The sequence below is a fragment of the Anomaloglossus baeobatrachus genome, chromosome 3 (assembly GCF_048569485.1).
Source record: "Anomaloglossus baeobatrachus isolate aAnoBae1 chromosome 3, aAnoBae1.hap1, whole genome shotgun sequence".
Classification (NCBI taxonomy): domain Eukaryota; kingdom Metazoa; phylum Chordata; class Amphibia; order Anura; family Aromobatidae; genus Anomaloglossus; species Anomaloglossus baeobatrachus.
The window spans coordinates 505107533-505134214 of NC_134355.1; the positions used below are offsets into that span (position 1 = coordinate 505107533).

The window sequence follows — 26682 nt, forward strand, 5'->3', positions numbered from 1 at the left end:
CACTCGGGGACAGCCCCCTCCAAGGTATAGAACATAGAAAGTAAAATACCTAACAGAATGTATATAGTTAGTTGAAATGTCTTGTATAAAATGTTTTTTGTCTTAGGTGATTAAGTAAATGGACAATTGGGCCACTGGACTATGGGTGGCCAACACTCTAATTGTACATAGTTAGCACCAGTGTGCTCAACACCCCTGAAGAAAAACCCGTCCGGCGTGCATAGAGTGGGGTCAGCAATGCTCTGACGCACGCCCAGAGCCTATGTTGGGGGTTTTATTGCGGCGGGTCCCCCATGGAGCAGTGTAATGGACACCCGGCAGGGAGGCACACTGGACTCTTATAGTTGTTTAAGGTTGTAAAATGTTATGTCTTGTTTTGTTTTCTTCAGTCCGGGAGTACTGAGTTTAACTAAGGGGGAGTGTGGCGCCCCAGGACCTGGTCGCCACAACAGCATTTCCCCTCCAAAGGGTTAATGCGGAGCCTGGAGGTAATTGGGAGGTCTATTGGCCAGTAAGTTTAACATCCAACGCAGTTCTCCCTCAGGCCAGCAGGGGGAGCTCTGAACCTGGAGTTCCAGGGAGCATTCCTTAAGTCTGGCCTGAGGGAGGAGTTAGTGGTCAGTCTGTAGAGAGAAGTCATAGCAAGCAAACGCAGAGAAGTGCTGTCCTGTGGAACTGGGGCCTAGAGCTGGAGCAGCTTGGCCCAGTGGAGCAGGAGGAGCAGAGAGGCACAGAAGAGACTCGGACATCGGAGTCTGTGGCCACCAGGGCCTAAAATACTCCCTGGTAGCCGAATCCCAAGGGCAGGAGAGCTGCAAGCACCTAGCCCATAATCAGCCCGAAGGTACAGCTGCATCATCAGGGCCCGGTGTGGACTCCAGCAGAGAAGCACCAGAGAAGGCCTGTGCAGCCTACCACAGAGGGAAAGGGACGTACCACCGGTCCCAGCAGCAAGAGGGCCATTGCTAAATTCAGAGAGCAGGGTCCTATCACAGTAAGGAAAAGAACAGGAGTAGGCCTCATACTCATCTGGCCAAAACGACATCTCAGTTACTTCCAGGCCGGCCGGAGCCCTCTACCACCTGTAACGGTCTCCCAGGACTAACCGTTTGTGAAGTAAAAGAGGAGAAGGTAAAGAGACTGTTGTTTGTGCCTGTTTCTTTCATTGCCTGTCGGCCCTGCACCGTGTTATCCACACAACACCATAGACTCTCACGAGCACCAACAGTGTCCCCGGGGCACCGCTCCACCTGTGGGGAGCAGTACCACCATTGCTGCCATATCATCACCCCGGAGGCCTTACACAGCAGCGGCGGCTTAATAGCCGCATACCACAGGTGGCGTCACGAACACAAACCCAAAGTCACCCGCCATATTTAACTGACACCCACCAGGGCCACGGAGTCGGGCCCCGCCACCACTGACTACCCCTGGACTAGTCCGGCCCGGCACCGGGTGTCCCATAGCCCTGGGGTGGGCGAGTCACTTGTGATATTATTGGGGAAGCAGAGGAAAAGTTTGGATTTTATCCAATAATAAAACAAGTTACTTCATTATACTATATGACCCTTATCTGGCTTCTCTTTGTCATAGTCAATGAGAGGAAATCCTTTTCAATAGTATTTTATCGGGAGAACGGCCAGTATACTGTTTAACCCTTCCAGTAACTACATTTTAAATGCATTTATCTGCAGCACCCTCATTCTTTGGCAGTTTATGTTTCATGGTAATGTTATTTTTTGCCTGGAATGTTTTATAGCTTAGATTTAGTGATGCTTTGCACAATAATAGTCAGAGTGCCAGATTTATCTGTTACTGCTGTGTGTACAAGCATATGAAGAGCACTGAGAGGAAATCCCATGGGCGACATAGCATAGCAGAGGAAGGAAATGTATTTGAAGATTCATATAGCTCATGGATCTTTGTGGCAACAGCGCAGCAATAACCAAGTCAACAGTGTCTGCAGTTTCACTGCTCTCCAAAAATAAGTCAGAGGCATCAGGCTTTGCTATTAAAAGTATGTTTAAATGGAGTCTGTCAGCAGTTTCATCCTCTCAAAACTGCTGACAGGACTAGAAAGGTGCGGGGTAAAAAAGACACCTAGACTGACGATCATGCTACGTGCTTGATCAAGTAAGACAAGGTTCAATCCACCTTGTGCTGCCATCCTACATGATCTGTGGATGGTCCCATCATAAAATGTTCTGGGATGTCTGTTTTGATTGATCCTTCAGAAAGCCCTCTTATGAACTATTTTTCCCTGCTTATCCTGTGTATATACAGTATGTATGTGTCGCGGGCGGAGGAGGGGACGCCGCGCCCTCCCACTGCTGCTCGGGTCCGGCTGCCGCGGCTGCTGCGGCCTGCTGCTGCTCGGTGGCTCGAGCGATGGGCCGGATCCCGGGGACTCTAGCGGCGCTCCTCGCCTGTGAGTGAAAGGGGGTTTTTTGGGTGTGGGGATTGTTTATTGTCCGTGACGCCACCCACGGTTGTGGTGATTTGTTGACACCACCGCTGCTCTGTATGGGGATCCCGGGAAGGATGGTATGGAGCAGCCAGTTGTTGTGTTGCCCCTCCGTGGGTAGGGGTTGGTGATCCCGGGGCCCAGTGATGAGGTGGGAGATGCAGGGCTTGGTGGGGTGCAGGGACGCGGGGGCAGCGCTGTGCCTTGCGGCACTGTGGTACTCACTCAGCCTGAGACGTTGACACAGTTTTCGGCTACGGTTTCCGCTCTCTCCCACCCAAGCAACCTGGCCCTGATGCTGCCCCTAAAACCCAGGCAGCACCCTTTTGTCCAAGTCCAGCACAAGTCACCCGAGCGGGATCTGTCCTTTCCCTCCAGAGGGTAGCCACCGGTTCCTGTGGTGGCTGGGCCCCAGCCTGCTCTGCTGAGGGCCCTCCCTCCAACCTGCCTCTCCGGAGGCGGCAACGGTAATGGAAAAACAACTTATTTACAAGCCACTAACATTTGTAGTTGCCCTGCAAGTTCACGGGCTTGTCCATGAACAGTTTCTCATGCAAACTTTTTAAACGGTCCCCACGGGGACAACGGTGCCGGCAACGGCCGGTTTTCTCTCAATCACAGTTGTAGACAATCTGATGAAACTTCGGTAATCATTTTTGCTTATCATACTTTTTCAACAAACTTTCTCAAGCATACAAGTCAGTGGTGGTCCCAACGGGGACTGGACAACGGTGCTCCGCTGCCCTACTAAGATTTTTCTGCTGAGGCGGACCCATCCTCTGCCACCAGCATATCAAACATGCACTGACATGCCTGCTGTGACAGGGGTACCCGGTACCCATTTCCACCGGTACATGGGGTATGGAAAACCACGGGGTCTCCCACATAGCGGGAGCGCTCACTTGCCTCTTCAAATTCAGCAGCGGATCCGAGGCTAGGGCCGGAGTCATCATCTCTTATTCCTGCGTCAGGCGGGTTACTCTCAGCTGCCGCAGCCTCCTGGCCTCCAGCATCCAGCACTTCAGCCCCTTCTGCGGTAGCACGGAGCAGCAGATTAAGCGAGCTTACTCTGAGGCGGCCCATAAGTAACGGCAAGGGTGATGCATAGGCCGAGACTAGGCCGGGCCCCTCAGCCGCAGCGGCCGGTCCAGGTAGAACATAGGGACGTGGGTCACCAGTCGACTCTGCTACATCCATTTCCCCTCCGTACCTCGGGGCAGTCGTAGTCAGCATCTCCACCTCGCTGGTCCATTGCTCCATCATCTGGAGGATTTGTTCCTGCTGACGCTGGTGGAACTGAATCACCCGGGCCCTCATCCAGGCCACGGTCCCGGGCTCAGGGTCTGGCACAGTCTCTACTGGGACTTCTGGCCCCACGCTGTTAAGGGGTCGCGGTTCCAGTGGTTCCCCTTGGTGTACTTCAGGGACGTCCCGGACGTCTGCAGCCGGCCGGTCCGCCGGAGCGGCTGGGCAGGGTATCGCTACCGGTTGGGCAGGTAGCGGGCCTAATGGCGGAGCGGCAGCAGCTATCACGGGTAGCGAGGAGAAAGGCAGGGTGAGCGGAAGCCGGCCGGGCCCCTCAGCTTCAATGGCCGATCCCTCAGGAATACATGGGCGTGGGTCGCTTACCCGCTCCTCCAAATCCTCTTCTATCTCGCGTCTCCACATAGCAGCCACCACGTCTGCCATGTCGGTCTCCCACTCCTCCAGGAGGAGTTGCATTTGGGCCTGCAGACGATTACTCAGCGGGACGGTCCGGTCCCTCAACCACGTCGCCGTGCCAGGCGCGGGGGCTTCCTCGTTGGGAGTTGGGTTGTACATCTTGGCAATCGTGCCTTCCAGGAACCCAGTATTGCTGCAGAGTCCTGGCGTCCCTGCTTTTATAGCTGCTCTCACATGCAGCCAGCCGCCATCGCGTCCCCCTTAGCTTCTTTCCGGCCCCTCCTCTATTGGGGCGGAGTTTTGGCCTTCGCGCCTCTGCTACTCGAGAAGACGCTCGAGCGGGAACTTTTCGCTCCAAAGATGGCGACTTCTGAAATTTTTCAGCCGGACACCTCCGGCGGTTACAAGGCGCACCTCTACCCAACGGCAGAGCGGTAAGATCCTGTTCGTGACGCCAAGTTGTCGCGGGCGGAGGAGGGGACGCCGCGCCCTCCCACTGCTGCTCGGGTCCGGCTACCGCGGCTGCTGCGGCCTGCTGCTGCTCGGTGGCTCGAGCGATGGGCCGGATCCCGGGGACTCTAGCGGCGCTCCTCGCCCGTGAGTGAAAGGGGGTTTTTTGGGTGTGGGGATTGTTTATTGTCCGTGACGCCACCCACGGTTGTGGTGATTTGTTGACACCACCGCTGCTCTGTATGGGGATCCCGGGAAGGATGGTATGGAGCAGCCAGTTGTTGTGTTGCCCCTCCGTGGGTAGGGGTTGGTGATCCCGGGGCCCAGTGATGAGGTGGGAGATGCAGGGCTTGGTGGGGTGCAGGGACGCGGGGGCAGCGCTGTGCCTTGCGACACTGTGGTACTCACTCAGCCTGAGACATTGACACAGTTTTCGGTAAAACACACGGCTGGAAAGACGGTTCCCACGAACGGCTGCACTTGCTTTCCCCAGTAGGTGACGGTGATGTCCCTTTTCCTGCACCTAATGTTTCTGTGTTGGTAGCGATGGGTTCCCACCGGTAACCCGCTCCCCGGCTTGGATATGGGCCGGAGGAGCCCTACTTTGCCCGCAGGCGCTGGCCCTGAGAAACTGGTGCCCTGGCGGTGGCGGTGTCTCTCCTCAATGGTTGGACTGTTGCCTTCAATCGGGACTTGGTTGTTTGGAGACAGATGTCCCCTTCACTGACGGATTTGGCAAATTTACGGCGACTCCTAGCCTTGCCGGGGTCCGAGAGGCCCCTGCCCTGGTGCTGACTGTTCTTCGTATACTGCTCCAGACCGCCGGGCCACTACCCGTCCGCGGTCCTTCCAGCAACCTCCGAGCAGTCACCCCTGCGAACTATCACCGCCGTCTGCTGACCTTGCTGTCACTGTCCTGGCACACAGCCGGACCAACTTCAGGCTTTACTACTGTCACTTCAGCTTCTCTCTTCAGCTTCACTCCAACTTCACTTCTACTTTACTTCACTTTCCTAAACTTGAACTCCCTGTTTACTCAAGCTCTTCCCTGAGCTGACTCTTCCACTCCTTCCACTTCCTCCTCCAAACTCTATCTGCCTGGTTCCTCCCGCCTCCAGGGCTGTGTACTCCTCGGTGGGCGGAGCCAACCGCCTGGCCCACCCCCTGGTGTGAACATCAGCCCCTGGAGGAAGGCAACAAGGATTTTGGTAGCCTTGGTGTTCCTAACTGGGGTGTAGGGTGTGGTGGTGCAATGACCTGTGACCCCTGGCTTGCCCAGGGCGTCACATATGTACTGAGGTATCAGTGTGTGAATATACTCACCTATCGGCGTCTTCTCCAATATCCAACGCCATTATAAGTATACAGTCAGGGAGACTTAAAGGGGTTCTCTACTTTCAGGAAACTGAGCCCCAAACTATGTAAAATACCTAAAATAACATACTGAGCACATACTCATCCTCCCTGGATCCAGCATCGTCTTTCCATCAATGCTCTGTTCTCAGCACTAAGATCAGAACCTTGGCACAGCTGCTGATCTTAAGCGGGTGACAGGCGTCACACGAAACGCGCTATCGCGCGATGCATCGTCGGGGTCACGGTTTTCGTGACGCACATCCGGCATCGCTTGTGACGTCGTTTCGTGTGACACCTACGAGCGACGCAGAATCACTCACAAATGTGAGTCGTGTAGTCGTCGCTTATTTTTAAAAAATTGTTTATTTTTAATGGCACCGGTTGTTCATCGTACCAAGGGCAGCACACATCGCTCCGTGTGACACCCTGGGAACGATGAACACAGCTTACCTGCGTCCCGTGGAACCCGCTGGCTATGCGGAAGGACGGAGGTGGGCGGGATGTTTACGTCCCACTCTTCTCCGCCCCTCCGCTTCTATTGGCCGGCTGCTGTGTGACGTCGCTGTGACGCCGAACATCCCTCCCACTTCGGGAAGTGGATGTTCGCCGCCCACAGCGAGGTCGCTCAGCAGGTAAGTACGTGTGACGGGGGTTTAATGACTTTGTGCACCACAGGCAACTAATTGCCCGTGACGCACAAACGACGGGGGCGGGTATGATCGCTCATGCAATCGCACGATAGATCGTACCGTGTGAAGCCCGCATTAGGGACTGGTAAAGCAGTGACACACACTATTGATGTGAAATTACCGCTGCAGCCATAATAAACACTGGAACCGAACCCCCAGCGGCGATCCTGTTTGTTATTTAAAGTATTTGACACAGTTTAGGCTAGTTTCATACTTGCGTTGTGCGGCATCCGTTGCATTGCGCTGTGTGACGGATGTAACAGATGCGTTGCATATAGTGGCACAACTGATGCGACGGATCCTGCAAAACAACGGAATCCGTTGTAGCTTTTTTTTCAGTAATTTACTCAGCTGAGCATGCGCAGTTGTGTAAAGACTGATCCGTCACAGGAATCCGTCAAATGCCTGATTGCGACAGATTCCGACACCTTAGGCTTCCATTATAAAAATGACGGACGCCGACGGAATCCAGCACATTGTGTTATTTTGACGCTCTGGGAAGCGCAGAAAAACGCTACATGCTGCGTTCTTTCCTCCCAGTGGATGCAATGCAAGGTCAGATGGCGGATACATTGCAAGGCCATCCGTCGCAATGTGTCATCAATACAAGTCAATGGGAAACCCCTTTAACTGTGATCAGGGCCGGACTGGGACTAAAATTCAGTCCTGGCTTTTTGGGGTACACAGGCCCACTTTTTGCATGGTGAATCTCTAATATCTTTGTGCACTTGTAGATTGTATAACACGACCATATAACATGTAGTCACAGCTGTGTCCAGTATTACAGCTCAGTCCTATTTATTGCTCTTAGTAGCAGGACCCGGTGAAGCCGCTATTTTCCCTACAGAGCTGGGTCTCGCAGATAATGAAGAGGATGCTGCTCTCCATATAATGCTGTGGTCATATAGCTAATGGGCAGGGATACAAAATCACATCCCCCTGAACTAATATTGATGACCTATTCTACAGAGAGGTGATCAGGGAAGCTGTAGTGTTCACTGGTGATAATTTTGGACACATACCACTTAGGGAATATGCAATGAAATTTTTGGGGGGCAGATCCCACCACGGAAACTACTATGAAAAATACTCGAATGACCATCTGCATCTCCTCGCTGTGCACAGGTTCAGGCTTTTGAGCATCTTTTACCCACTTCAGTTTTCTAAAACCACCAAGTGACTAAAACAAGTGACCGCTCCATTCTTCTGGTGTTTTCCACTCGGAAAACGTTCTGTATTTTACAATGCAAATCAATGGGAAGGCTCGGAAGATGCCCGGAATCTACAACTCCCAGCTTGTCCTTAACAATGGTAAGGAGATGCTGGGAGTTGTTGTTATCAGACTGCGGACCTTACAGGAACCACAATACTGATAAGACGCAGGCAATATCACTAATAATCATTTACATCAGGTACCTTTATAGGTGACATCTTCTGAGTCGATCCCATCCTTTTTGTCTCCACGCAGTACAGACGCCATGATGAGGTTTCGTGCCCACGGCTTGTCTCTGAAACCCTCCCTCTTTATTCTACAGCAGCACTTCCCCAAACAGCACCTTTAAAAATAAAAGTATCATTATACTGCCCCATAAATATAAATATCTCCCATGCTGTGCCTCTGAATAAATAATTACTGTGCTTCCTTCACAAAATATCCCCCACACTGCCCTTATCCAAAATACCTCCCACAATGCCTCCCTCCTTAATATACCCCCACTTTGCCTCTTTCCATAATTTCCCCATACACAGCTTCTCTCCATAATGTCCCCTCCACACTGCTCTCTTTGTAATATACCCCCATATTGCCTCTCTCCAAAATATTCCCCCCAAACTGCTCTTTTGTTACCCCCGCAGAAATCACAATACAAAGCACCCCCATCCCCCCCCCCACACACAATATAATGCACCCCCCATTACCCCTCCCCACACACGCACACAATACAATGCACCCCCATTATCCCCTCCACACACACACAATGCACCCCCTATTACCCCTCCCCCACACACACACACACTATACAATGCACCCCCATCATCCTTTACACAAACACACAATACAATGCACCCCCCATCACCCCGTAAACACACACACACACACACACACACACTATACAATGCACGCCCCATCACCTCTATACAAACACACAATACAATGCACCCCCCATCAACCCCCTCCGCACACACAAACACACACACACACACACACACACAATACACCCCCATCACCTACTCCACACACATACAAACAATACACCCTCATCACCCCCTTGCCACACACACAATACAAATCACCCCCATCACACCCTCCACACACACACACACATACACAAAATACAATGCACACCCCATCACCACACACACACACACACACACACACACACACTACAATGCACCCCCCATCACCACACACAATACAATGCACCCCCCCATCACCACACACACACACACACACACACAATACAATGCACCCCCATCACCACACACACACAATACAATGTGTGCCGCCCCCGTGTCAGCAGCCGGGCTGCTCGGATCTGGATCCGCGGTGGCTCGAGGGGCGTCCGGACCCGGGGGTCATGCGGCCACTCAAATAAAGGGGGATATTTACAGGGGATTGTGTTTAGAGTTTGTGACGCCATCCGTGGTGTGTGGTAGGGTGGAGTACCACCACTGCAGTTAGGAGTACTCGGGGGCGATGGAGTGGGGAAGCCAGGTGTTGGGACCCTCCATGGGTAGGGGGAATGCCCCGGGACTTGGTGATGGTGTTTGGGGAGTGCCGTTGGGTGCAAAGGGGTCACTTGCGTACTCACTCAGTCCATAAATCTGACACCGACAACTGGGTAAACCAAAGTTCTGGACACCGCTGCCGCTGTGGGGAGCTAGTTTGGGTCCCATCCCCGATGGTGCTGCCTGATGATCTATGACCTTCCTCCTGGCACTAAGTTTACTTGCTTGTTGGTCACGGTAGTATAGAACTAGTCGGGTCCCGCTTCCCAGTGTGGCTAACTGTGAGAGCTTCCTCTCAGGGTTCACGCTTGGGATTTTCTGGACCATTTTAGTGGAAAGTCCTGTCCCCCTCGTTGCGCTAATACCCCGATTCTGGAGCGGGTGGAGAGTGCATCTTGAAGGCTCCGTTCTCATCGGGTAAATTGTCAGGTTGCCTGAAGCTACTCCCTGACCTAGGGTCCACGTACCCCATCGTGCCCTGGTCCCAGCCCGATGATGGTACAAGGCCGCCGGCTGTCCTCCTCGACAGTTCCGTGCCCCTTGTCATGATCCCCTGCGACCGGAGGTCCAGCTCCTACTGGGCCCATACCACCGTCTGCTATCTAGTTGCTTCCAAGGAGCCCGGCTCCTGACCTCATCTCTGCTTTACTTCCGAACTACTTCTCCCTACTGACCTACTTCTGACACTCCTGACCAACCCCCCAAGTGGGCGACCCTATTCCACTCAGGCCATCCACTGGTGTGTCTGGTGGGTGTAGTGCAGAGTGTACCTAGGATTTTACTAGCTGTTGTCAGCAACACCATGTAGTTGGGGACCCATAACCAAGGAGGAGGTGGATATTGCACAGAAGGGCAGATTGTACAATACCCTGTGACTACCTGATAGTCCAGGGAGTCACAAATGCACCCTCCATCACCACACACACACACACAATACAATGCACCCCCTTCACCACACACAATACAATGCACTGCCCATCACCACACACACACACACACACACACACAATACAATACACCACCCCATCACCACACATACACACAATACATAATTAAACCTGTCAGCTTACCACTGCCCGATGTGTCTGGGTCTTCTGCAGCACTGTGATGACGTCAGCAAGGTGCTGATTTCATCACATTGCTGCACGTCGGGGGTGGGCCGCAGTCATGGCACTGCATACTGTTCAAATGTATTTACGTCTGATAGACGCAAATACATTTGAATAGGAAGGAGGAAGCTGCGGTCACTGGCACCGCCACCGCTGCGCTCCTCAGCAGTGTGCATGCTGGGCAACACTATCACACAGCAGGGCTGGCACAGCGCAGCGTGCTATCTCCTGGTCCTACTGCAGCTAGTGTGCACATGGTGGATAATGCTGCCCGGCCTGCACACTGCTGAGCAGAGCAGCGGTGACTGCAGATAGAGCGGCCCACTACAGGCACCGGCGAACTTCAGGGACCAGTCCATCTGGCATTTACCAGAATTGCCCTGAGGCCAGTCTGGGCCTGACTGTGATCTTCTACATTAAACCTGTGTGCAGGTACTGTGCAGTTATCATGATTATCTTTGATGAGGTTCTGCCCCCCACAGCTCCTGCACTGAACTTTAGTGGTTCAATCCTTGTAATTGCATTATACAGGCAGATTTGCTCATGACCTATTGACCCTCTTTGGAAAACATAAAGCCATGAAATTCTTAGGGGAAAACACCAAGTGATCACATAACCAACCTAATACATTTCTAGATAGTATTACCTTATTTAGTTGTCCCTTTCTAACTGAATTATACATATTGCGGAAATAGAGAAAGAAACTGGTCCTACTTTAAATCCTCTCAGCTGCTGTAAATGATGCACCAACATGGAGACCACCTGAGATGTAATTTAGAGAAAGGGGGAGGGGATAGAGCAGGGATCTCAAATGCGGCCCCTGAGGCTGCTTCATGCGGTCTGCAGGCACCGAACACCCCGTGGCGATCGCTGGTATAGCTGTGTAGAGACCTTGTCTCTACATGGCGCTGACAATACATTTCAATTGAATATGAGTTCAAGGACACACATTCGATTGAAAAAAGTGCTGACGGCAGCGGCCCCTTGGAGTAGGCTGTGATCATCAAGAGGTGTACAGTTCTGCTTACATCATACTAGCAGCAGAACATTATAACTATTCATTCATTCATTTGCAATACATGGAATAGCGTCAAACAGTAGGGGTGGGGGTGAATGCGACCACTTTCTACAAATGCACACAAAAACATGTCTATTTCACGCAGCGGTTTTCCTGCCAACTACTCATTATTTGCAGAAGATTTTTCTGCTGAAAATAATAAAGATGCACCTATTCTAAATAGTTCATTTTTATCAATAACCAAAATGCAAAATAGAATTGAACATTTTGTCTAGATTAATTGGTCATGATGCAATACCATCAGGGAGGTGTATGATTGGCTCCACATTTATTCTACAGCAGGACAACAACCCCAAACATAGAGCCAATGTCATTAAATCGCACTAATCACCAGGATTTTCCTATATAACCTAAAGCCTGCATTATCATGCTGATTCTATACATGCCTTTCGTTGTCAGCTAGGATGTATAGGTTTTGAAACACAAGCAAGTAAAGTTTGTAAAATCAGCACCTTTTTGAATGACAGCAGCAGCTGATAGCTGGGGTGGGTATTCACAGTCATTCCTGCCCCCTTGCCTGTCCGTGCTCACCCTATTATTTATGCTAATTCTATTATAGAATCATTTTATTAACTTACTTGAAGGACCTGTGCTGATGTTATACCCATGTGACCAGAAAGGGTGGGGCCTCATAGCTGATACAAGGAATCAATATTATTTTTCTGTTGGTTGAGGCCCCGCCCCTTCTGGTCACCTGAGTATGACATCAACACAGGTCCTTCTAGTCAGTTAGTAAAACGATTTTATAATAGAATTAGCATAAATAACAGATAGGGGGAGGATGGCATCAGGCTTGGAATGGAATCACTATGAATACCCACCTTAGCTATTAGTTGATTGGCAGCTGCTGTCATTCAAAAAGCTGCTCATTTTAAAAACTTTACTTGCTTGTGTTTCAAAACCTATGCATCCTAGCTGACAACGAAAGGTATGTATAGAATCAGCCTGATAGTGCCAGTATAGCACTGGCTTTAGGTTATATAGGAAAATCCTGGTGATTGGTGCGCTTTAAGAGCAAGGAATCCTGGAAATGATGATATGGCCCCACAGAGTCCTGATGTCAATATAATCCAGTTTGTCTGGAATTAAGGAGTTAAGTATACCTTTATTTATTATTGATTACTATTAAAGTAGGGGATATGATTAAGAGCATTAAAGAAAAGTGAATAAAAAAATACCCTTTGATATATGATGATATGTAATACTGTTATTGGACCTATACTGCAGACTTCTAGAATTCCATTTTCATAGAATGTTTTGCCAAAGTGATGGACTGATTGAACATAAAGGGTTCTGAAAGGTTCTCAAGTAGTCTTGAACTGATTTTTACTCTCGCCATTTGTATAGTGGAGGGCATGACCTAGAATGAGATTTAGAAACACAGAGGACTTAGATTAATTTTGACTTGATGTTTTTTTGAGTACAACCAATCAAAGATGAGGGACGGGGTCAGTCAAGGTCTTCTTTTTTTCATTAAAATGTCTTGTAGTAGCCTATTAGTACAGACATGAATGTATTGCGGAGCATTTCAGTAGGAGTGTAACTAGTCAATACAGCAAAGCTTGCACTGAGTGAAGCATTTCTGCTTTTAAACAGTAAAATGTGACTGTGCAGCTGGATCCTGTATTGTACAGTGACAAGCTGAAGTCTTTCTAATTTCTGCTCTGAGCTTCTACCACAAATTTCTGTAACAAAATATTGTCAGCCATTATCAGATACAGTGCTTTGCGAAATTATTCGACCCCCTTGAATCTTTCAAGCTTTTCTCATATTTCAGGCTTCAAACATAAGTGTTGTTTAAAGTTTGCCACCTGGGAGACACACCAAACATGTGGAAGAAGGTGCTCTGGTCAGATGAAACCAAAATCGAACTTTTTGGACACAATGTTTGGCGTAAAAGCAACACAGCTCATCACCCTGAACACACCATCCACACTGTCAAACATGGTGGTGGCAGCATCATGGTTTGGGCCTGCTTTTCTTCAGCAGGGACAGGAAAGATGGTTAAAATTGATGGGAAGATGGATGGAGCCAAATACAGGACCATTCTTGAAGAAAACCTGTTGGAGTCTGCAAAAGACCTGAGACTGGGACGGAGATTAGTCTTCCAACAAGACAATGATCCCAAACATAAAGCAAAATCTACAGTGGAATGGTTCACAAATAAACGTATCCAGGTTTTAGAATGGCCAAGTCAAAGTCCAGACCTGAATCCAATCGAGAATCTGTGGAAAGAGCTGAAAACTGCTGCTCACAAACGCTCTCCATTCAACCTCACTCAGCTCGAGCTGTTTGCAAAGGAAGAATGGGCAAGAATTTCAGTCTCTCGATGTGAAAAACTGATAGAGACATACCCCAAGCGACTTGCAGCTCTAATCACACCAAAAAATGGCACTACAAAGTATTAACTTAAAGGGGCCGAATAATATTGCACGCCCCAATTTTCAGTTTATTATTTTTCATAAAAGTTTAAAATAAGCAATAAATTTCGTTCAACTTTACAATTGTGTCCCACTTGTTGTTGATTCTTCACCATAAAATTAAAATGTTTTATCTTTATGTTTGAAGCCTGAAATGTGGGAAAAGGTTGAAAAATTCAAAAAATAAAAGATGTTGATAAGATGGAAAAAAAATGTCTCCATCATCTCCATTCTTTCAGTCCATGAAAATCAGACCACTCTCGGATGTCATCTGAGTGGAGTCCGATTTTTTTGGCACGAAAACATTGAGTTGCAGGGCCATGTGCAATCCAGTTTACGGATGCAAATCGGTCATGTTGAGAATTTTTCCTCGGACAGAATCAGTCCTTATAGAATAACATTGGTCTGAGTGCGAGCCGAAGTTTTGACAGATTGTTCTCAGACTGATAATGATGATAGTGATGAATGTGATTTAGGCTAAAGGGGGCTTTACACGCTACGATATCGCTAATGCGAAGTCGTTGGGGTCACAGAATTTGTGACGCACATCCGCCGCATTAGCGATGCTGTTGCGTGTGACACCTATGAGTGATTTTGCATCGTCGCAAAAACATGCAAAATCGCTCATCGGTGACATGGGGGTCCATTCTCAAATATCGTTACTGCTGCAGTAACGAAGTTGTTCCTCGTTCCTGCGGCAGCACACATCGGTACGTGTGACGCCGCAGGAACGAGGAACCTCTCCTTACCTGCCTCCCGGCCACAATGAGGAAGGAAGGAGGTGGGCGGGATGTTACGTCCCGCTCATCTCCGCCCCTCCGCTTCTATTGGGCGGCGGTTCAGTGACGCAGCTGTGACGTCGCTGTGACGCTGAACGAACCGCCCCCTTAGAAAGGAGGTGGTTTGCCGGTCACAGCGACGTCGCCGGGCAGGTAAGTGCATGTGACGGGTCCGGGCGATGTTGTGCGGCACGGGCAGCGATTTGCCCGTGTCGCACAATAGATGGGGGCGGGTACGCACGCTGGCGATATCAGTACCGATATCGCAGCGTGTAAAGCAGCCTTAAGTTCACATGTCCAGTAATCATTAGTTTAAAACTAATCTAGCAGTAATCAGTTATCTAGAAAAGCAGGATAAAAAAATGATAGCTTGCACTGAAAAAAATAGTTTGCACTTGTGGAGGTCTCACACCTGAAGGCTATGTTACCACAGGCTGTAAATGAACAATCTGCAGGAAAATCTCTACTCGCAAAAATGTGGATTTTATTAAAAATAAAGCAGATATACAGTACTGCACATTTCATCCTCTGCCTTTCAAATTTGCAGCATCAGTGAATTTACATTGCAGATTTTTCTCTGTAGCGTGTGCATGAGATATTTTACTGTCAATCATAATTCTGTTAAAGTGATATACTGCTTATACATCTTGTGGGACGTACCCCCACTCATGATATACTTTACATATAATGTGTAGTTTCTTGTAATGTACATTTTACTGTTATTACGTAAATGAATTTAAAAACAAGTTATTGCATTTTGTAGTTCTCACTGTGCCCATTTTATATTTCTATTTTTTTTGCATGAATATTAATCAGTTTGCTTATTAAACAATTAGGGCATAAAATCCTGCACATAATTTATCATCGAGAACAAAGTAGCTTACATTGCAATATTTTGCATACAAAAAAGATTTCTTTATAAAACATGGTCAAATGCTGACTCTTAAATCATGTATCATCTTACTCATACCTCCCAACCGTCCCAGATTCAGCAGGACTGTCCCGATTTGAGTGCTCTCTCCCACAGTCTCGCTGTTAAATGCTCTTGTCCCGGCTCCTCCCCTCAGTGCAGCGAATAAATTAACTCAAGAAGAGCAGTGCATACATTAAATTTTCATCTGCTCTGGTTTACCAGGACAACAACAAATTTGTGAGCTCTTTGTCCATAGGCTGCAGCTCTATCATTGAGCCACTGCCTATATTGAGAGGCAGAGGAGCATTTGGTAATCTTGACTTGTGTTGCACGCAGAGAAGCCAGAAGCAGATTATTCAGCTACATAGACATATAGATATATACTGCATCTCTATGTAGGTGAAGGAAGAAGTCAGATTCTTTTGTTCCTATAAAACTACTATAAAGAAATGAGAAAAAAAAATGACAAAAATATAAATTTTTCCATTTTCGCTGACATTTGTTCCATGAATTAGACATAACTACTTTTTTGCTGAAACACGTTGGATCGTACATCCTGTGAGATCTGTTGGTGCCTGTACCGCTGTGACTGTTTCTTAAAGAATTGAATAAAGTCAGAGTTTTATTTTTCCTGCCTTTGTCTGCTGGATGTTCTTTTCCCTTTGGAGTATATGCAGCCCATGCCTGGGTTTTTCCTTGCGGACAACATGATACACTCAGTTATTCAATGACCTGCCTCCTTTTTATAATTCCGCACCGCCGCTGCCATGAATGTGGTGGGCAGCACATGTGCTATGTGATTCTGTGGTCTGCAGGTCTTCAATAAAATGGTGCCAGATGCGGCTCATGTGTAGAGCAAGATTTAAGCTCAACTACCTTTTCATTAAGCTGAAATTTTGCTCTGCCCATGCACCGCATCTGACAACATTTTATTGAAGACAGTTTGTAGAATCACACTGAGCATGATCTTCAATAAAATGGTGCCATTGCAGGTCACTGAATAATCAATGTAACTGTAGAAAAAAAGAGGTAAAAGACAGAGGGTCAGAGAAAAAGAAGAAGACCCTGCCTCCCAAGTCCCACCTAGATGCACAAATGACGTCATCATGAAAACTTTAGAGGAAGATTATTCAGCCACCAAAGATCGGATTTATTCACTGCAGGTATGTACTTAATCAGCATCACTGCGCCATTATGGCCATGTATTTACTTTATAGTTCTAAATCCTTCTGACAAGTTCTCTTTAAATAACATTGGATCAAGTGTGATCCGATGTTTTGTCAGATTGCACTTGGACTGGACTGAAAATGTGGTCTTCTACATGAATCCTAATATGCACGTTGCATCACTATATGACCCAAAGAATGTTAACACAACTCAATTATTATATGTTAACATAACTCTTAATTATTAAGTTCAGTTATATTCGTCATGTCCATTTCAAACATAACCTGAAGATCAAATACACAGCCATGCAATCTCCATAAATCAGTACTATGGGTCATATTGAACAGCTCAGTGACCTTTACACATGACCCTGTCATACATGCCAGTACATGACATTTTTGATCTGCTAGATGTCCCACGTTCAGCTGTAAGTGCCATTATTGTGAAATGGAAGCGTGTAGAAGTAACAACAGCTCAGCTACGAAGCAGTAGACCATGGCAACTCACAGAGCAGGACCTTGTTGAGTGCTGAAAACACGTAGCTCGGAGCATGCAGAAAAGTCTACCGTCTGTGGCATCACTCACTATTGAGGTCCCAATGTCCCTCGAAGTGACACAGAACTGTGTGTTTGGTGTTTCAAGGAATAGATTTTCATGGTTGAGCAGCTGCAAAACCTTAAAATCACCAAGTGGAGGGGGACAAGTGTCAGGTGGAAAGGTGGAAAACACTCTGACGCTACCTATGGAGCAGTCGAAATGTGTTCTTCAGAATGATTAATTACATTTCACTATTTGACAGTTTGATGGACAAAACTGCTTTCAACTTATACTCCGAGAACAAAATCTGCTGGAATGGATAGTGCCTACATTATAATGTACTGGAGGAGAGATAATAGTGTGGGACTGCGTTAGGGATTTGGGCTCTTTACTTCAGGTGGAGAAATGTAAGATATTCTGAATATAAAGACATTTTAGGACATATGCGCCACATGTGGCAATGGATAAGATCCACTCCTGTCACACCATCTGTCCCTGTCAACAGATCAATAACATCAACGCCATCAAACCTATTTGGGATAAAATGTGACTACATGTCAGACTTTCCCATCCAATACCAGTGCCTAAACATAAAGATAAGTTTTTTGATGATGATGATGATGATGATGATGCAAACAAATTCCAAAATCTTATGGTACGTTTTTCCAGAAGCATCAGATATTTGCAGCAGGACTATTGTGTCCCATGGCAGAAACAAGTTTCCATAACAAAGTTTCAGATTTAATTGGACTCACAATTGATCACAATGTGTCTTGCTGCTATGATTTTTGTTACAAATATAGGCTGTATTTCTTTTAAAGTGAACCTGTCAGGTGCAATATGCACTCATAACCACGATCAGTTCTGGGTGCATATTGCTAATCCCTGCCTAACTGTCCCTGCATCTAGTAGCATACGTAAAGAGATTTTTAGAAAACATATTTCTAAAGATCCTCTATGATATGCTAATTAGCACGGAGACTAGTCACAAGGACGTTAGTTCCTGCGCTCATTCCACCCTCTTAGCATGGTAGCATGGGTGTGCTAACATGCTAATCAATACCCATGGCCCAAAGTCATCATCAGCAGTGACATATGTACCTCTGTCTGTTGCACCGCCTCAGACGACGGGCTTTGGGTCAGTGCGCAAGGATGTGAAGTCATCGCACATCCAGTCATGCGCACTAGACCTCTCTGAAGCCGGGATGCATACAACCGGCTTCATAGTACGCATGACCAGAATTGTGGGGCATTCTAATCAGTGGTGACAGCAAACACAGGTATGCGCGTCATCACTGATAATGCTGCATTGAATAGCATGTTTGCACTCCCCTGAGGGACATGCTTAGAGGGTGGAATGAGAGCAGCAACTAACGCCCTTGTAACTAGTCCCTGCATTCATTAGCATATAATAAAAGATCTTTAGAAATACTTTTTCTAAAGATCTCTTTATGTATGCTACTAGATACAGGGACGGTTAGGCAGGGATTAGCAATATGCACCCAGAACTGCTCGTGGCTCTGGTTGCATACTTCACCTGACAGGTTCCCTTTAATTTCTTCCTGCGGTTATCTCAAATGTAGATTTTTTTAGTTGTAAGCTAGTTTAATGGAATCTGAGCATAAATCTTAACCAACTGTAATTCTAAATACCAGAATAATAGATGTTCATTGTGACATTGCATATTTATCACTGTGTCTGTGCATCACAGCTGCTGGCTATTAAGGACAGGTGATTAGAAATGGAGGCATGCGACTGAACTCCTGTAGACACAAACAGATGTGCATATTCAGTACTTTGATATCCTCCTACTCCATCCAGCTTGCACCCTATACAGTAATAACAGAAGATGAAAATGACAGTATGTTCTGTACACCAAGTGCTACAATTTGCATAAGCAGTAGTACATGTGAATTTACTTCATTTTATTATATGTCTAACTACGGAAAATTTTCCATCAGCCTGAACCCCCTCTTTCTTTTCCATATCATCTGCTCTGTAAATATTCACTACATCTGTCACCAAAAGAACATCTAGTGCAAAATAGTAAATGAAAGGGAGAGGAGGGGGATGCAGCTTCAATTTACTGAGAAGAAGAGTAGTTATACTGCACAGCTGATACATCACATTAGGAAGACACTACAAAGCGCAGTTTTCCTTGTCCAACAAACTGCACAGGTCTTAGACAACACAGCGTAGTTCTTTGATGGATCGCTGCACAAAAAGGAAAATGCAATCTATCGACTGTACTCTCTTCCCAGATCTGTTTTATTGCAGAAAACTACAACTCCTGAAGCAGCCCAAGAGTAAAGCCCGCTTTACACGCTGAAATGTACCTTACAATGTGTTGGCGGGGTCACGTCGTAAGGTACATTGCAGTGTGTGACAGGTACGTGCGATTGCGATTGAATGGTAAAACGTTCATCGCACGCACATCGTTAATTTCTCTAGAATTGAACGTCAGATTGTTCATCGTACCCGGGGTAGCACACATCGCAGTGTGTGACACCCCGGGAACGATGAACATATCTTACCAGCGTCCTGCGGCTCCCAGCCAGCAATGCTGAGGGAAGGAGGTGGGTAGGATGTTTACTTCCCGCTCAGCTCCGCCCCTCTGCTTCTATTGGTCAGCTGCCGCGTGACGTCGCTGTGACGCCGAACGTCCCTCCCACTCCAGGAAGTGGACGTTTGCCGCCCACAGCGAGGTTGTATGGACAGGTAAGTACGTGTGACGGGGGTTAATCGTTTGTGCGGCACATGAAACAAATTGAATGTGCCGCACATACGATGGGGGCGGTTACGATCGCATACGATATCGTATGCTGGATCGTAAGGTGTAAAGTAGGCTTAAGATTAAGTAATCCTGATCTTAATCACATTAGGGAAAATGTATTTATACTTTTGTTGCCAACCATATTTGGCAACCATTCTTTCAAAAAGTCATTCATAAGGTCCAATACTGGGAATAGGTATTAGCCTCTGCCAGTAGACCGCACTTGCATATATTCAAGCAATCACATCATATTTACACAAATAGAAATAAATGTTATTTAAAATGTACACATTTCGAGTATAGTCATAGCCCTGACTTGCAGTTTAGGCAGAGGACTCCACAAGGATAAGGGCACCACGAAGCAGGAACTAGATCAGAAAATCAACAAACCTCATACAAATAAAATATCTGAAAACACCATGCATAATATAGCACACCTATGAAGATTTTTTTTTTTTTTTTAATAAATGTATATGTAGTGTACTGTGAGTGAATTAATATACTCAACTACTGCTGCTCTTTCCGGGATCCAGCACCATTCTGCTCCTCTTCTAAATTATGTCACCAATCCGCAGACTCTCTAGATCACACGGCGCTTTGAGTGACCCAGATGTGGCTTTTACGATATAAGTCTATGGAGCGTCAGAACGAGTCTTCATAGACTTTCACTGTAAAAGTGACTTACAGCTCACGCATAGAACATGGAGCGATAGTCTGAATAGTGGTGACTTCACTGAGAAGAGGAGCTGACCAGTGCTGGATCCTAGAGAGAGCAGTGGTAGGTGATTATGTTAAGACAATTAAACTAAGTTACACACACATTGTAAGATGGCAGGTGGACAGGCGCTGGGTGGAGTGTATGTATCACCAAGGTGACTAACCTCGATGATGTGTAACCCAGAAGGCAGGTTCCAGCACCTATAGCGGTGAGAGGGTTTTTAATGGGCCCTTATTTTGGGTTTTGGTTTTAGGAGTGGCCAGGGTTGCAAGGTGGGACTAGCAGCTCCGATACTTACAGACCAGGTTTGTCTGGCTGCCTAGGTCACATAAAGTAGCTAAGCTCTCTCAGAAGGGGTTTATGTGGAGAGGGAATAAGACCGAAATGTCTTGTTCTGAGGCTGACAAGGAAAAGCCGTGCATTCATTTAAACGGATGAGCTCATAATGTTATATGAAATATGTAGAAGGTGGACTTGCCCCTGAACTGTTTATTCCATGTATTCTATAGGTTATACCAATTGTACATGTTAATATGTAATGCTGCTAACTGGGTGCAGATTCCAGGAACAGTAGAGTGGAACTGTCATCAAAGGGGCCACTTAGTGGTTGGACAGAGATAGCGGCAAAATGGAAGAGGCAGGGTTAAAGGGGAAGTGACAGATGTGGGGAAAGACGACAGTTAAAAGGTCTCGAGAGATGCCAGTGCTGGAATAGGGTTATAAACTGTGAAAAGACATGGCTTCAGTGCTGGGACCAGTCAGGGAACCTTGAGGTAACCTTGAGAGATGTGGAGCCTAAGGCTCCCCTCAGCAGGCTTAGGCTACTTTCACACATCCGGTTTGAGCTCTGCGGCTCAATCCGGCTGTGAAGCCTATGCAACGGATGCGGTGAAAACACCGCATCCTTTGCATAAGTTTTTTACATGCGGCCGGTCCGGTTTTTGCGGCTTGCGGCATGCTACTGAGCATGCGCAGTGGCAAAAACCGCATGCGGCGGCCGGATGCGGTTTTTACCGCATATTGCCGCATCCGGCATCCATAGGGATGCATTGGGAAAAGCGCCGCATCGGGCGGATGCGGCGCGATGCGGTTTTTTTTGCCGGAGCAAAAAACGTTGCAGGGAACGTTCCATCCGGCCGCCGCATCGGCTAAATCTGCCGCATGCGGCAAAAACCGGACCGAACGCAAGCCCATGCGGCACAATGCGGCACTAATTAAAGTCTATGCAGGAAAAACGCAACCGGCAGCAAAAAAAAACCGGTTGCGGTTTTCCTGCAAAGTGCCGGATTGTGCCGCATTGCAAAAGCCGGAGGTGTGAAAGTAGCTTTAGAGAGTTGTTTGGTTTGAAAGCGACTGGGGCCCAGAATTGAACGAAGGTGAACAGAGTTCGGGGAAAGGAGACACAGACTCTGGAGCTTAAGGATAAGATCCAAGATAGTGGAGAGGAACAGGTCAAGGAGTACCGCAAACTGAGAGGAAGGAAGGAAAAGAAGACCATGGTTGTCATAACCGTGTGAAGAATAAAATTGAACATTTCTGGTTGACTAAGTGAGCTCTGGTGTGTGTGTTACTGTCTACAACAACTTGCAGTGGGATGATGGACACCGGTCCGAAGAAACCAGTAAGTGTCATGCACCCCACCTGAAGTCACATCTGCACAGAGAGGCTCCTTGGCGAAGGATGGCACCTTCCTTCAACTATTTTATTTATCTCTTCCTTTGACCCAGAGAAAGTCAAAAGAAGAAAGTGTTTGTGTTTATGTTGACTTTTTACTGAATAATCTTTAATGTATTTTGCACCAGAACCAGTGAACCTGTGCATATATCTTACTGCTGTCAAAAAAAGTGATCCCTTACAACATATACACATTTTTTGTAAAAAATAAATCTTCATGGGAGGACTTCTTTAAGCAGAAGACTTCAGAAGGGCAATTCATTATTTGTAGCAGCCAAGTGCAACTGCTCTTATACAGTATAGTGTACATCAATTTGACGAATATAATTAACACTACACCACAAATCCAAACATAAAGTCATCAGTTAATATTAATATTTTTATAACAATTGTACATAAAATTTAATTCTGTAACATTCACACAAGCCCTTCAATAGAAACTTGGGACAATCTGTCAGACTGCATAAAGATACCTATGGTTTGATGCCCTCTGGTGGTAACTCTATAATATAACATTACAAAAATAATAATTATTGTAAAATTACATTTGAAGGAAAAACCTTAATGTCAGCAATAACCATTAATAAGAGGATCATCTGTACTTACAGGAGTGCTGCCATCTGAGAATGTATTCATACTGATAGAGCTGCTCATTTTGTCTGAGGACATAGAAGATGGAGATGGACTGCGTTTTTCCATACAGTTTGTATTCAAGGAATCCTGACGCTGAAGGTAATCTCTCCATGCCCGCTGTATGCTAAATTGAATATATGTATATGCGTTAATAAAATATTATACTATTATTATTCAATAATACACTTAAAATCCCTTTTCAGATGTCAAACACAAATAACTAAATGAACCAGTAAAGCTTTTCCATGTTTTTTTTGTCTCTGTATTAATCTGCCATCATAAAGGTAAAGTGGAGCTGCAGTCTGGTCAATGTTCACTATTAGATGTGAACAAATCTTTTGCCCGGAAAATTAATATGAAAAAATATGTATATGTGGCGCCCCTGAGGCTCCAATAGCCACAGAGTATTGCACCTTAGTTAAGGTGCGATAGTCACCTCTGGTAAGGAGGGGATTAATCACCGGTGTTTCCCATTCACACTTTACATAGAGCTTAGGAGCCTTCTCACAGGGGGGCTGGCTTAGGGTGGCAGGGAGTTGGCGATAGCGAGGCATGGGTCTTCTCCGGTCACTGAAGCCAGCCACCTGGGGGGCGGGTTCCACTTGGGGTAGAAGTAGGAGCAAACTCACACAATCTTCAGTCAGTCTACCCAGCACACCAGTTCTGGGACACGACACCATCACCTCTTTTTTCTCTTCTCTTCATGAGGCCTGCGGCTTGGAGCGGAGCCCTCAACCCAGGTTACTCATGGCTGGAAGGGAAACTCTGATGGAACAGATGGAAACTGCTGGAGTTTTGAAGTGGCTATCAATGATTCCGAATCTAAATCCCATTGAACACCTGTGGAAACTAGATCTTAAAATTGCTGTTGGGAGAAGGTTCCCTTCAAATATGAGAGACTTGGAGCAGTTTACGAAAGAAGAGTGGTCCAAAATTCCAGCTGAGAGGTGGGAGAAGATTGTTAACGGTTATAGGAAGCAATTGATTGTAGTTATTTACTCCAAAGTGTGTGCAACCAAATGTCAAGTTGAGGGTGCCAACAATTTTGTCCTGACCATTTTTGGAGTTGTGTAATTATGTCCAATTTGCTTTTTTTTCTCTATTTTTTATAGTGTTGTTCCAATACACACAAAGGAAATAAACATGTGAATACAAAATGTGTAATTGCAATAATTTCCTGCAAGAAATACCTCATTTTCTGGAACAATTTCAATAGTGCCAATACTTTCGGCCGTGACTGTATGTGACTCTGATGTCACACGCCATTTTTAATGTTTTTTTCACTGTTTTATGGCGTTCTCTTCTTATCTCTATTGCTAAGCTGTGAGCGATGAAATCTTATTATTCAGATTAATCCCAAAATGTGGTGTGGTAGCTGCAATGCATTGCAGGGAAGCCCACATGGCTGAACCAGGGTAAGTTGAGTCTTCAATGACTGATACAATCTTCCAGATTGGGTAAAGTAATGGCTGCCATTTTCTCGGGCAATTTAAACAAATCAAAAATTGTTTGAGTTCACAAGTTTCAAAACATTTGATGCAAAGAGACAAACTGATTGAATTAATGCTGATGTTGCAATAATAATAATGAGTTTGTTAGTAAGTTTCCTTTAAGAGGCAGCCAGCTTGCAAGTCCCTGTTTTTATAATGGCATAGTAAAATGAAATAACAAATACTAGGTGCTAAAAAGGTTGTGTAAACCTCTTCTTTCTTCAGATGTTCATCCCTTCCTGCTTGTTGAGGGGCGGAGTGCTCCTGATGATTGACATTTCAGACCAGTGGCATTGTCATGCTGCCTGTCTGAACTGTGTGCTGTGACATGCTACAAGCAGTGGCAGTTTGCATATGTGTCAACAAAGGAGCCCCACTGAGTCTAGTAGCTCTACAAGCATGCTCATTACCTAGAAAACCGGCCGCATAGACTGCAGAGGTGGTCGATGAACTTGGCATTGAGCAGGAAACTCTAAAATAAAAATGTCCTCCTTCTTGAGAACTTAAAGGATTTTTAATAAGCGGTAAATTGCAATTTTGTGTTTTCCCAAGCATTTGCCCTTTTATTTATTTAAGACATTGAGACAACCCCATTAACCCATTCCCATTAGATGCTGTAATCAATGGAAGCCATGGCATTTAAGGAGGTGAACTATAGAGTGTCTATATGTTACCATGACAGTCAGGGGCTTACATTCTGGTCCTTATTCTGTAATAGGTATAGGCTTAAGAGATATTTTTTTTTACTCATTAACAATGCATAAAAAATGATGACAAGCAAAAGGGTAACAATGCTTTTAAACATTTAACTTTCAAGCTCCATATCACACTATCAACTACATCTTTGAGTGTGAAACTATTTTCATTTTATAAACAGTCATTTTCGCTATCTCATGCATAAATTTAGCTAGCATGATTAGTTATGCAGATTCTTGTCATGTTAACTGCATTGTAACTGTTTTGCTCCTAATGTTTATTTTTTTTCTTTTTTTGTATACTATAAATTACAACCTGTTTCCTCAGTCCCTAAGATCCTGTGCACATGGTGCGTTTTTTGAGGCGGATTTTAATGCATTTTTTGAGAAATCTGCACCAAAATATGCATGCCTATCCTAAAGCCACTAAAGTCTATGAGTTTTCTGAAGTGCTGTTGCTCCCATTGTAATAATCCCATTACAGATTATTAATAAGTTGGTCTCATAGATGCTTCCCATTACTAATCTAAGGCTTAGTGGCAGCTGTTAGTTGACATTAACCCCTTATTACCTCAATTGCCACCGCACCAGAGCAATCAGGAACAGCTGGGTAAAGTGTCGGGACTGTGACATCTAATGGATGCTGCAAGCCTGGGCAGCTGCAGGCTGCTATTTTCAGACTGGGGGACCAATAACCCTGGGTCTCCCCAGGCTGAGAATACCAGCCACCAGCTGTTGGGCTTTAACATGGTTGGGTGTCAAAATTGGGGGGGACCGCACACCGTTTTTTAAAATTCTTAATTTAAATAATTTTTAAAAAAACTGCATGCGGGTCCTCTTATTTTTATAGCCAAGACAAGCGCATGGCTGGGGGCTGCTGCCTGCATATCAATCAGTAAATGGGGGGACACTATGCCAATTTTACTTATTTATTTTACACCATGATAGGCCTGCAGACAAGGTCTGTGCTTCCAACCAATCACAGGAGCTGACTGAGGGTGGGGTCTGACTGCAGCCAATCAGAGACACCAGTGGGCGGGGATTGAATTCAATGGGCTCGGTATGTTAGCCGAACAGGTTCACCGAACTGTTCGTCAAACACGGGGATGTTCGGTAATGATCGGTGAACCGAACTTTGAAATGTTCGCTCATCTCTAGTTCTGTGCTAACAGAGTCCTAATAAGGAACTGCCAATGAGCAGTATCTACCTGTAGATATAGGAGTATGCTGCAGGTAAATAGTGTTTAGATTTTATTTAGCTGCCTTACTGGAACAGTGGTTATAGGTTGAAAAGTAAGATATTCTTGCATCCACTCACTTCTAATCATTGGGGCAAGAAAGAAATGGC

General features: G+C 46.3%; 1 protein-coding gene across 1 annotated transcript in view; it reads right to left on the minus strand.

Annotated features, from left to right (window-relative positions):
• Positions 1-26682, minus strand: part of SCHIP1 (schwannomin interacting protein 1) — a 709310-nt gene that overhangs the window by 496488 nt on the left and 186140 nt on the right. The window contains exon 4 of the mRNA XM_075340674.1: positions 23123-23273. Within this exon, the coding sequence (XP_075196789.1) occupies positions 23123-23273 (151 nt within the window). The remainder of the gene's footprint in view (positions 1-23122; positions 23274-26682) is intronic.